The 13,117-nt window shown below is 36.0% G+C and overlaps 1 protein-coding gene across 1 annotated transcript in view; it reads left to right on the top strand.

Annotated features, from left to right (window-relative positions):
• PDS5B (PDS5 cohesin associated factor B) overlaps positions 1-12,587 on the top strand; it is a 115,644-nt gene extending 103,057 nt beyond the window's left edge. Inside the window, exons 30-34 of the mRNA XM_052650130.1 lie at positions 447-552; positions 7,206-7,645; positions 7,736-7,846; positions 10,916-11,054; positions 12,440-12,587. Coding sequence (XP_052506090.1) covers positions 447-552; positions 7,206-7,645; positions 7,736-7,846; positions 10,916-11,054; positions 12,440-12,475 — 832 coding nt within the window. The 3' untranslated portion in view covers positions 12,476-12,587. The remainder of the gene's footprint in view (positions 1-446; positions 553-7,205; positions 7,646-7,735; positions 7,847-10,915; positions 11,055-12,439) is intronic.
• The last annotated feature ends 530 nt before the right edge of the window (positions 12,588-13,117 follow it).

Below are 13,117 nucleotides of genomic sequence, written 5' to 3'. Positions count from 1 at the left end.
GCCATTTCCTTTTCCAAGAGGAGCCAGAATCAGCTAATAGTAATCTCAGGCAGGCATGAAAAGGGAGAAGGTTGGAAAATAGCCAAAATGGTATTAAATATATTAAAGTGCTTCCCTTGCAGCTCAGTTGGTGAAGAATCTGCCTGCAATGCAGGAGACCTGGGTTCAATTCCTGAGTCAGGAAGAGCCCCTGGAGAAGGAAATAGCAACCCTCTCCAGTATTCTTGCCTATAGAATTTCATGGACAGAAGAGCCTGGCGGGCTACAGTCCATGGGATGGCAAGAGAGTCAGACACGACTTAAGGACTAAACCACCATGAAAATAAAATGGATACTTTTTGGAAAGAATGAAACTTTTTGTTCATAAAGCTATAAAGCTATACTGGGAACAGGAAGAACTTTTAAGGTTTGATTGTAATAATAATAACAAATATCTGTATTAAAAGGCTTGATAGTTCTGAAATGGATCACAGTGAAAATGAAGATTACACAATGTCTTCACCTTTGCCGGGAAAAAAAAGTGACAAGAGAGACGACTCTGATCTTGTAAGGGTGAGATATTTCGTTTGATTTTATAATAAGTACAAGAATAGTAATTCTTTCTATATAAATAATAATTTTTACACGGAAACCAGTGAGTGTTACTTTCAAGTTTGACATATGATTTTACTTCAGTGGTTTTAATCACAAATTTGAGTTTATAATTATCCTCTACCATGTAATTTAAGTATATTGAATTTCTTGTGTGTCTTATTCTAGTAAGCAGCCTTTATTCTTTAAAGCTTTGGACTCAAACATGCCTGTTCTGTACTCAGAACTGTTTGGCTTTTGTGTTTGTTTTCTTTTTCTTTAAACACAATGAGTTTAGACTTAGCCTTAGAGAAGAGACTAGAATGAGAATTCTTAAAGGTTCTTGCATCTTAGCTGATCTCCTGAGCCTTTAATTACTAAATATGATTCCAGTGAATGTTGGAAATGCCACAGTTTTCATAAAGTCCTTGTTTAGTTTTTAAATCTTAATAGCAGTGATACTGATATGTGTTATAGACATAATTTATAATTATCATTTGAAGACAATTTGGCATTTTTAGTATGGATATAGAATGCGGTTATGTATTCCAACACAACCCAATGACAATAATGGAGTACATTTTGACTTTCTAGGTTAGCTCTAAACATTTCTTGAATAACCTGTTAGATTCCCTGAATTAATTTCTTTATTAGAAATTAATAAGGTGCTGGTAAGGTTTATCAGAATAAATGAATTAGCCCAAATGAATGGTGGTTGCTGCTGTTTCATTGTTATCAAGATTAATATTTTTTATTAATGATTATCATCATAATAAAAGTTAATGTGCTTTCATCTACTTGATTAATAGAGGGAAAAATTATTAATAAACACATTGCTATTTTCTGAAATAGTTCTTATACTTCTTGTCTTCCAGTGGCCCAAACTTACATATCCCACAAAGTTTAAATGATTTTCAGTTTTTTTCAGGTTTCTCCAGTAATTTATTTTAGCAAGTTGTTTCTCTTTCTACTTAAAACTCTAAAATTCTTACTCAATCCTAACTATAGTATTAATTCTGATTATTATTGGCTGTTTAAATATTTCACCCAAGCAGAATTAAAAATTGATTGCTTAGCCAGAAAGGAACCTTGTTATCTGGATTTACAGAAGAATCCTTGAATGAGAATAGTTATTAATGTCTTCTAATCTGACCTCTCCCTTAGTGTAGAAATTCCTTCTTTATAATTTATGAGAGTTAGATACCATATGCTTGAAAATGTCTTAAGTGGAAAGCCTGTAATTTCTCCCATTTGTTGGAGACCTCAGGTAGGTTACCCACACCCATATATACTGCTCTTAGAAATTAGAAAACATGGTTAATATTTTGTTATCCTATAAATTCCATATCTAGTCTACATTTTGGAGCAATGCAGAATAAACTCTTTGTTTTCATAGAACAGTTCTGAATTTATAAGCTTTTGAGATTGATACATGTAGTTAATAAGGCTTTTGCCATCTTTTGTGTAACTTTGCATCCATTTTCAGAAGCACCTTATTAATAAGCTTGTTCCAACTGAAATGTCTTTAGAGAGTTGACATTAGGAGACAGAAGTTCAATTTAAAGACCAATAGATAGTGGAAAAGTATCGTCTTTTTTGTATACTACCAGCTTCACATTGAAATTTCACTGCAAAGGGATTATTGTTCATGTACATTTATATTAAATATGGCCACAGGACTGCAAATGGTCAGTTTTCATTCCAATGCCAAAGAATGTTGAAACTACCATACAGTTGTGCTCATTTCACATGCTATAAGGGAATGCTCAAAATCCTATTAGACTTCAGCAGAGCATGAACCTAGAACTTCCAGATATACAAGCTGGATTTAGAAAAGGCAGAGGAACCAGGGATCAAATTGCCAACATCTGTTGGATCATAGAAAAAGCAAGGGAATTCCTAAAAAACATCTACTTCTGCTTCACTGACTATGTTAAATCCTTTGATTGTGTGGATCACAACAAACTGGAAAATTCTTAAAAGAAATTGGAATAGCAGCCCACCTTACCTGTCCTGAAAACCCTGTATACAGGACAAGAAGCTACAGTTAGATCAAACATGGAACAGTGGACTTGTTCAAAGTTGGGAAAGGAGTATGACAAGGCTGTATATTGTCACCCTGCTTTTTTAAGTTTTATGTGGAGTACATCATGCAAAATGCCAGGCTTGATGCATCACAAGCTGGAATCAAGATGGCCAGGAGAAATAACAACCTCATATGGAGATGATATACTGCCCTAACAGCAGAAAGTGAAGAGGAACTAAAGAGCCTCTTGACGAGGGTGAAAGAGGAGAGTGAAAAACCTGGCTTAAAACTCAACATTCAAAAAACTAAGATCATGGCATCCAGTCTTCTTGGCAAATAAATGGGAAAAAAATGGGAACAGTGAGTTATTTTCTTGGGCTCCAAACACTTGCTCCTTGGAAGAAAAGCTATGACAAACCTGGACAATGTATTAAAAAGCAGAGACATCACTTTGCCAACAAAGGTCCATATAGTCAAAGCTATGGTTTATCCAGTAGTCATGTATGGATGTGAGAGTTGGACCATGAAGAAGGCTGAGCACCAAAGAATTGATGCTTTTGAACTGTGGTGTTGGAGAACCACAATAGTTGGGATTCTTGAGCGTCCCTTGGCTGCAAAGAGATCCATCCAGTCCATGGTAAAGGAAATCAGTCCTGAATATTGAAGGACTGATGTTGAAACAGAAACTCCAATACTTTAGCCACCTGATGCGAAGAACTGACCCATTTGAAAAGACTCTGATGCTGGGAAAGAATGAGAGCAGGAGGAAAAGGGGACAACAGAGGATGAGATGGTTGGATGGCATAACCAACTCAATGGACATGAATTTAAGCAAACTCCAGGAGATACTGAAGACAGGGATCGCAAAGAATTGGACATGACTTAGCAACTGAACAATAGTAATTTAGTTTTACAATGAACATTTTCCCCATTTCTTACTTCTAATGTCAATTTTATACCCACTCTGTTCTGAGAACAGTACAGTACAAATGAAATATTAGAGAATTTAGTGCTTTAGGAAGCTAGATTATTTTATGATACTGTCAAGAAAACAGACACTGAATTTCCTTTTTACCACCAGCCTTTTCCAAAACATTAAGATTTCAGCCATTTTTTTCAGATCTTTGGACATCAAAATGAATTGTAATATTTATACTTAGAAACTTTATTTTAATATTTTTCTTCTCTAAGTAATGACAATTAATTTTTATGTTCAAAACTCTAGAAAAATAGTAACAAATTAAAACCAAACATTTATATGTCTTTTTTCTTCCCAGAATACAAGGATAATTTAAATGCTAAAAGATGTTTTTAAATAGCAAGTCAACATCCTAAATAAAAGATGCTAACAAGATAATCTCAGATCGTGTCAAGCAGATATAAATAAAATTTCATTCTTGGCAAATGAATGAACTCTTTGTAAATTAATGGTAGAAACGTACTTCATCATATGCTAAAAGTTTTATCTGTTTAAATCAGTAGTCAGTGATTTGGTCAAAATTATTATTATTAAAGGCAAAATACTTGAAGCATTTTTATTAAAAATCAGGAACAAAACAAACAACCAGTTATCACCACTGTTATTGTTCTAGAATATTTGGCCAGTTCTGAAAGACATGAAATAGGAACCAAAAGTATGACAATGAAAAAGAAGAGACATTTATTTTTATACTCTTAAAAAAAATAAGGGGAAGCAATAGAGAAACTAAATTTAGCATGGTAGATGTATGTTTGTATGTATATATATAACTAACTTTACTCTGGTTATTTTACTTTATATCAGATAGACACTAGGGGGAAAACAGATTTACTTTACAGCAATAACTGTTACAGTGAAATTAGAGGGATCTAAACATAACCTTAAAAAGAAGTAGGAGGAACCTATATGGAGAAAACATTAAAACTGAGAAATATAGGAGAGAGAGAGGACATGCCATATTCTTTCATGGGATAAATGAATTTTAAAAAAATGACAGTTCTGAGTGAAAATATCATTGTAAAATCCCAGTGTGATTTTAAGTCCACGGTGAAGAATGTTTAGCTGCCAAGTTGTGTCCAACTCTTTGTGACACCATGGCCTATAGCCCCACCTTTCCCCCACACCCCCTCCGCCCAGTCTCCTCTGTCCGTGAGATTGCCCAGGATTTCCAGTATTCCCAAGAATACTGGAGTGGGTTTTCTTTCCTTCTCGGGATCTTCCCAGACTAGATATCAAACCTGTGTCTTCCTGCATTAGCAGGTGTATTTTACTACTGAGTCACCAAGGAAGCTCAAGGGTAGAATAAATGGATGCAAAGAAGGAGTAATGATAAAATCAGCCCAACCAAACACAAACATACTTAGTTATAATTAGTAAAATACCATGCTTTTGTTGCATAGTATTTTACTAATACCTAGAAGCATTACTGTCTTTGAAAAATAATGCAAAGTAAAGGAAGCATAATACATCATTGAAGTGATTAGATGTGTCTTTGGCAGTGGGAGTAGGTAAAACAGTTTAGAACCTCAACTCACATCCTATTCTAAAACAAGATATGATAATGTGTTAGTCTGTTCAGGCTACCATAACAATACACCATATACTGGAAGGTTTGAACAACACAAATTTTCTCATATTTCTGGAGGTTGGAATGTCCAAGATCAAAGTGTGGGCCAGTCCAGTTGCTGATGGGATCTCTGTTCCTGGTTTGCAGATGGCTACCCTGGGTTCGATCCCTGGGTTGGGAAGACCCTCTGAAGTAGGAAATGGCAACCCACTCCAGTATTCCTGCCTGGAAAATGACATGGACAGACCAGTGTGGCGGGTTACTGTCCATGTGGTCACAATGAGTTGGGCATGACTGAAGACACGTGCACACACCTTCACACACCCTCCCTTCTTACTGTGTTCTTACCAGTGGTAAGAGGATATGAGTTTGAGCAAACTTCTGGAGATGGTGAAGGACAGGGAATCCCAGCGTGCTGCTTTTCACAGGGTCGCAAAGAGTCGGACATGACTGAGCAACTGAACAACAACAAGCTGGTGGAGAGAGAGAGACAGTGAGATCTCTCTGGTGTCTCTTTTCCTAAGGACACTTATCCCATCATGAGGGCCCCACCCTCATGACTTTAGAATTACCTCCCAAAGATCCCATATCCAAAGAATATCAGAATACTTCAGCTTGTGAATTTTGTGGGAACACAATTCAGTTCACAACAAACAGGAATATTTGTTTGTTATACACGAAATACACATGAAAGTGTAGAATGTTGTAGATTAAAACTCAAACTCCAGTAAACAGACAAGGGGCATAATTAGGCAGTTCACAGATAGGAAACACAAATGACTAACTAAACGTGAAGAATTATAAGTAATCTGATAATTTTTGTAGTCACTGATGTTTTAAGAATGTAAATTGGAACAAACCATTTGGAAATTAACTTAGTACTACAGACATGGCTCAGACGGTAAAGTGTCTGTCTACGATGCAGGAGACCCGGGTTCGATCCCTGGGTCAGGAAGATCCACTGGAGAAGGTAATGGCAACCCACTCCAGTACTATTGCCTGGAAAATCCCATGAACAGGGTAGCCTGGTAGGCTACAGTCCATGGGGTCGCAAAGAGTCGAACACGACTGAGCAACTTCACTTCACTTCTTCAAACCTATGGAGAAAATTACAAATTCATACATACTCTTCCTTGTTTCTTTGAAGAATTTCTTTAAAGAATCTCCATCTACGAGTCAAGGCTTAAATTCTGTGACTGTAGACTGGGATTTTATGTTAAATTTGGAAGTCACTGATTTTTATATTGTTGTATCTGGGAAGAAGCAATATCTTTGATTCAGAAATGTTTTCAGAATTTTTAATAAATGATGAATATGTTTAACTTTTGTATCTTGCAACCTCCACTTTTGAAATAAAATAGTTCTTTTATGATGTGTATGCATTATGCATTACCTAGTTAATATTTATGTCTTATTATATATACTGAGTGGTAAAATTAGGACTACTTAAATTGACTGTCAAATGCAGATGCACTATACTCAGTGTAGTTGTCTATTATTTAAGCATTGAATTTGGCTTTTTTTCTTTTTTTTTAGTAGACCAGATGGATTTTTTTTTTAAGAAAATATATTGATTTTATTACTGAAACAGTATAGACATTTGTGAAATATTTGAAAGTAAGTTGCCAATTAAAACTTGGTAGAGACAGCAGATACTAATAAGAACTGCAATTCTTCATAATGAGTACTGAACTATGACTCCTTTTAAGTGTTGAATTTAGAATGTTCTTTTTAATGAACTAGCTCTTCATCAAAAATTTATCATCTATTCATCTACTGAGAGATTTCATCTGAGGCTCTTTAGCTTGAGTAAGAATAAAAATTTACCCTCTTACCCCCAGATTATGTTTTATATTAGAAAATTGTTAATAAAAGCAAGTAGGTAGTTATGGTTCCGACATGCTTAAAACCTCTAGACCTTATTAGGTACATTCTTATAACTGAAGTAGATAACAGATTTTGTTCATTTGTTTATTCTTGAACATACACACACACACACACACACATACATACTAATAATGTATACTAAGTTTTATATTTGAAATCGTGGCTTTTATTCCTAGTCTGAATTGGACAAACCTAGAAGCCGGAAAAAGACACCTGTAACAGATTCAGAAGAGAAATTAGGCATGGATGACCTTTCCAAGTTGGTACAGGAACAGAAACCTAAAGGCAGTCAGCGTGGACGAAAGAGAGGCCATACAGCTTCAGAGTCAGACGAACAACAGTGGCCTGAGGAAAAGAGGCTCAAAGAAGATATACTAGAAAATGAGGATGAACAGAACAGTCCACCAAAAAAAGGTAAACGAGGCCGACCACCAAAACCTCTTGGTGGGGGTACACCCAAAGAAGAGCCAACGATGAAAACATCCAAAAAAGGAAGCAAAAAAAAATCTGGACCTTCGACAGCAGAAGAGGAGGAGGAAGAAGAAAGACAAAGTGGAAACACAGAGCAGAAGTCAAAAAGTAAACAGCACCGGCCTTCAAGGAGAGCACAGCAGAGGTAAGTGTGTGCCACTGTGAACTGCATGCATTCAGTTATTGTACTGTAAATCATAACTTGATGCTGTCTGCATCTGGGTCTTCCCCAAAGCAGAGCAGAGTCTCCTGAAACTAGTGCAGTTGAATCCACACAGTCCACACCACAGAAAGGACGAGGAAGACCATCAAAAACACCATCACCATCACAACCCCCCAAAAATGTGTAAGTTGTAAATAATATTAAGTTTCAAACCAGTTTCAAATTATTTTGCAAGAGTTCATAAATTTCTAAGTATAACAATACATAGTGAAAGTGTTCGTTGCTCAGTCGTGTCCAGCTCTTCGTTACCCCCGGACTGTAGCCCACCAGGCTCCCTTGTCCATTCTCCAAGGAAGAATTCTTCAGGCAAGAATCCTGGAGTGGGTTGCCATTCCCTTCTCCAGGAGATCTTCCTGACCTAAGAATCAAACGAGATCTCCTACACTGCAGGCAGATTCTTTACTGTCTGAGCCACCCATATATTTAGCCCATTATACTAGGTAAGATAAAATTTTTGTAAACTTACCTAGGTGATTAATATCCCAATCATCCTTTGGCGACAATTGTACATTTTTATAGGCTTTAGAGAAATGGTTATAAACAAATACCAAATAATTTATTTCCAGTACACACTTTATGGTACCTAAAGAGACGATGGCATATCTTTAAATAATCACGCATAGATCACATTTTCTTGTTACTCCACACCACAGGTTTTCCATCTTTCCTCAGCAGCTTTAAAAAAATAGCTTATACACTTTTGCTTTCATTCTTTGATCAGTGTAGGAAAGTAACAGGCATCATTTTTCCTAAGTACGTTGGTGGAAATTATCACATAGTGATCTCAAGCTTTTGATGTCTTGATATTGTTTTCTAAGTAAATTAACACATCTGTATCTACATATAGATAGTTTTGGATGTTCACACAAGTGCATGTTTATAGGAGAGTTATAGTAACAAATCTGTGTCCAAAATTATTAAAGTGGCAGGGGCATCAATGTTGTAATTTGTAAATTTGGCACTTTTTTCCTCATTGAAAGCAAAAACAGAGTAGCATGTTGTCTGTTAGAAATTTTACAGTTTTTCTGAAAGTAATCTCATACTTCAGTGGCTTGACTTTTCAGAGTTGCCAGCACACCTTGGTTAAACACTCAGTTTATAGTTTCCTGTTCCTATGTATTCCATGGGAAAAGTTACTGAGTGTCTAGCCAGTACTTCCCACCTTTTTCCATTTAATTTTTCTTTCACGTAAAAAGTAAAGGTAAGTACATTTTTGTGGCAGCTTTATAAATGTGTTTGTATTCAACCATGGAAAAATAACTGTTTAAAAAAAATTACTAAGATAGCTTAAATTTCGATGATAAATTTTATAACAAAATAACAGGGTAAATATCTTTCATGCTTGTAACTTTAATTTATATTGGGGCATCATAAAATTAAGGGCTTATATGATTATCATGTTGTCTTGTAAAATTACACAAGTCCTCCTCATGGGAATATTTTTAATGAAGCAAGTATTTTCTGTTAAAAAAAAATCAACACAGAGAGAGAGAGTGTATGTCCTATCTTAACAGCCTAACTTCTTTTTACTGGAAAGCCCCTCTTTAGAGGTAGTATGATCACATATGTTACTATTTGCTTGTTTTCTTGTTCTGATCTTAGTGGAATTGAGCAAGATTATATTATTTTCCCTGTATTTTCTTCTGTTAATTCTGAAAAACTGAATCAAGTAAATTTGAGTAAATTGGTTTGAGTACAGGTTAAACAGTACGTATATTCATTTGCTTATAGAAGTGATGAGGAAATTCTAAATTAAATACCAACAGATACATACGTTTAATTAAATGGTGGTATCTGTTACATATTTTTGAGTATCTTCTATGTATCAGAGAGTACTAGGTGCTAAGGAATATAGTGACAGAAAACAGACATCCTTATAGTGCTTAGCATCTAAAAGGGAATGTAGTTATTAAATAATCACACATGAATGTGAAATAATAAGTTGTGAAATGTACCTTGGAGGACAAAGTTAGGGTGCTGTAAGTGAGTGTAATGAGAAGGCTGGGGAACTGGGGAAGTTTTCTCTTTGGAAAGTTGATTCCTTGAGAACAAGTTGATTCCTCAAGTTGATTCCTTGAGAACAGTAGGAGTTAGACTTCTAGAGAGTAGGGAGAGGAACATTTCAAGTGGAGGGGACCTTGTTTTGGAAGGTGCTGAAGTGGGAACAATCTTGACAAATTCAGAGAGCCGAAGGAAGGCAAAGTTTTTGCTGTATTGCAGTTTTAGGGACTTGGGGTATAGAAAGAGATGAGAACTGCAAGTAGGCAAGGCCAGTCTAAAGGTCCTTATGTCCTTATCAAGGAGGTTAATGCAGTTACTCTCAGTACAGTAGGGGCCTCTCTCAGGGGCGTGACATCAGCTGTTTTACATTTTTAAAAGATTACTTAGAGGCAAGAGATGAGAATGGTTTAGAAATATGTATGATGTAACAGTGAAGATGGAGAGAGTGAATGGATTTGATATTTCTTTACCAGTAGAATCTTTGGGTCAGACCAAGAATTGCACACTATTAAGGAAGACTCTAAATTTTCTGGTTTGAGCAACTCAGTAGACATAGATGCCTTTTACAGACTTGGGAAAGATAAAAGGAAGAGTAGACTTCGGGTTATATTTTAAAATCCTTTATGGCGTTGGTTTCAGTCACCCTGACTTGTTATTTGTTAGATCTTTTTATATGTAACAATCTAGGGTTAAGTACTGGTTTAGGGTTTAGAATGTAAGAAAAATATTTCTTGGCTTACACGGTAATTGAGGGTAAAAATGATAATAAAGGAGAGTCTATTAAGTATTTAAAACATTTCCTCTTATGAAGTAAAGTAGAAAGTGAAGTTGCTCATTCATTTCTGACTCTTCGTGACCCCATGGAGTCCATGGGAATTCTCCGGGCCAGAATACTGGAGGGGTAGCCGTTTCCTTCTCCAGGGGATCTTCCCAACCCAAGAATTGAACCCAGGTCTCCTGCATTCATTCATCTTTACCGTCTGAGCCACCAAGGAAGCTCAAGAATTCTGGAGTGGGTAGCCTGTCCCTTCTCCAGGGGATCTTCCCAACCCAGGAATCAAAGCCCTGATTCTCCTGCCTTGCAGGCAGATTCTTAACCAGCTGAGTGGTACACCCGGGGAGCCCTCTTATGAAGGTAAACTGCCACGTAAAGATCACAGTGTTCATTTTATTTTACCTGTGTTACTCTAGCCGTGTAGGACGCTCTAAACAAGCAGCTACTAAAGAAAATGACTCAAGTGAAGAAATAGATGTGTTTCAGGGTAGCTCTCCTGTCAATGATGAAAATCCACAGGAAGAAACAGAAGAAGATGAAGTCTCTACAGTAAATGTACGTGTTTTTTAAAGTGCCATGTGTGATAGTATGGAATATATTCAGTAGAATTAGAGTTGATAAGTGGTCAGATTCTTTTAGCACTTGCTGTTACTTAATAATTCTGAATATTTATGTATATATTTTTTCATTTGTTTGTAGTGTGTTAGTTCATCTATCAGCTTAGATTGTGGAGAAAATATCATTTATGAAAACCTGAAACCAAGTGAGAATAATAGACATAGCCTAGTGAAAGTGTAAATGTCCAGTGTACAACTGAATACAGAGAAGAGCAAGTGATAGTCTCAGGACGACACCACATGCACTTAAGTTTTCCCAGTATCTGTTACATATACTCTTAGTAATATTTCGTATAAGTTTTTTGTTTGAGTTTCTCAGTAGCAACTAGAATTTAGTCAGTCATGTAGAATAAAGTCATGTCTTCAAATAAAATTAGCGTTTGGAATTCATAAAAATTGGCAATAGACCTTTCTTTCACAAAAGTAGGAATGTGATGCCTCCCAAGATACTTTTTAAAATAATGAATGGCTGCCTGTCACAGCTCCGATTTTTCTCTTTGGAAGAAATATAATTGATGCGTCTAAGTAAGAGCTGTGTATTGCTAATATTCATGCTGAATCTGTGGATCAGCTCCGCTAGTTTCAGTTTTTTGTTTGAGAAACGTGTGTCCTGTGATCAAGCCCCAGAGTTGACCCCTGCCTCTCTGTCTTATTTAATATAATCAGCACCTCTGTCTGCATCAGGATTCATTTATCTGAATTAGTTGAAGACCAGAGGAAAAAAATATGTTGAATTATGGTCTCAAACTAGTTTGGCTTATAAAGGGTTTTTATGGGGGGAAGGTATAAAAATAAGGCTGATGAGTACATAGTAACTGATGGCTTCATTAAAGGAAAACTAAACTATAAGTTAGTTACATTAAAATCCTGTTCTGTTTGTGTTCCTCTTGATAACACTAAACTTATTTTATCTGAAATTTTATGCTTTCATTAGTACTTGCCACATTTTTTATATCTTTTTGATAGTTATGATCCAAACTCAATAAGTAATTTCTGAGAAAGGTAGCTATAAGCCTAAGTTCATAAATATCAGATGTTTTCCTTTATTACCGACACATAAATAACATGGTAATATTTGTCATTGTTTTTTGCCATTGACATTGACTTCTGTTCATTTCTCTTTAAAATTATTAAACAGAAAAGTAAAATATTTTCTCTTTTGCTAATCCTGGGAAAGGCTATTTATGAGCATTCATGTATGTGATGCTAAGGCTGAAAGTTAATGTAGGAGAAAGATTTTAAGAAAGGACTATCAGGAACGTGTTAAGAATAATAATTGGTTATAAAACAATGGTAATTACACCTGTTGATGTTTCTTTCAAGGTGCGGCGGCGAGGTTCTAAAAGAGAAAGGCGATGAACAGATGCCGTTAATAACTTTCTGTGTGAGAGCTTTGACAAAAAATGGTTATCAAGCTTCAGGCTGAGTAAAGCCTTTGATGCACAAAATGGGACTGCTGAAGAGTGGACAGTTGGACCTTACTCTGATGACCTCATGTGTCTGTGGTCACACGCTTTAGCCATGCGCATGGTGACAACATTGACTATGGAGTCTTATGAAAGAGTCTAATGTGCGATGGCTATGTAGACATAAACTAAAGAAGAAACTTGTAAATATATTTTTTCTTTTTCTTTTTTTTTTTTTAACGTTTCTGACTTCTAAAGTGCTTGTATAGCTTTTATCTGCGGCTTTAAACTGACAGTGCCCAGCTGTTTATTGGATCTATTGATTTGAAAAGAGTTTGTTAGGATAGATCTTAAGCAGTAATCTGTCAGTGTTTGTATTTGTATTCTCTGCAATTTACTGTGAAAAAAATTTTTTTTCAACAAATGGTGTCATTTTCTTGATGTCACTGTTTGTTGGAGAGTTGAAATGCTCTCTTTCCCGTACGTCTCTTAGCTGGTGTTTACTCCCAGGCATCCTTAATCTGCAGAGGTGCTAAGTGGTCTGCCATCACACCTGAATTATGCCTCTGATGGGAGGACGCCACACAAATGGTGA

This window comes from Budorcas taxicolor, chromosome 12 (genome assembly GCF_023091745.1).
Source record: "Budorcas taxicolor isolate Tak-1 chromosome 12, Takin1.1, whole genome shotgun sequence".
NCBI classification, from domain to species: Eukaryota; Metazoa; Chordata; class Mammalia; order Artiodactyla; family Bovidae; genus Budorcas; species Budorcas taxicolor.
Note: the sequence above shows the minus strand (reverse complement) of the source record. Positions and strands in the feature narration are given on the sequence as shown.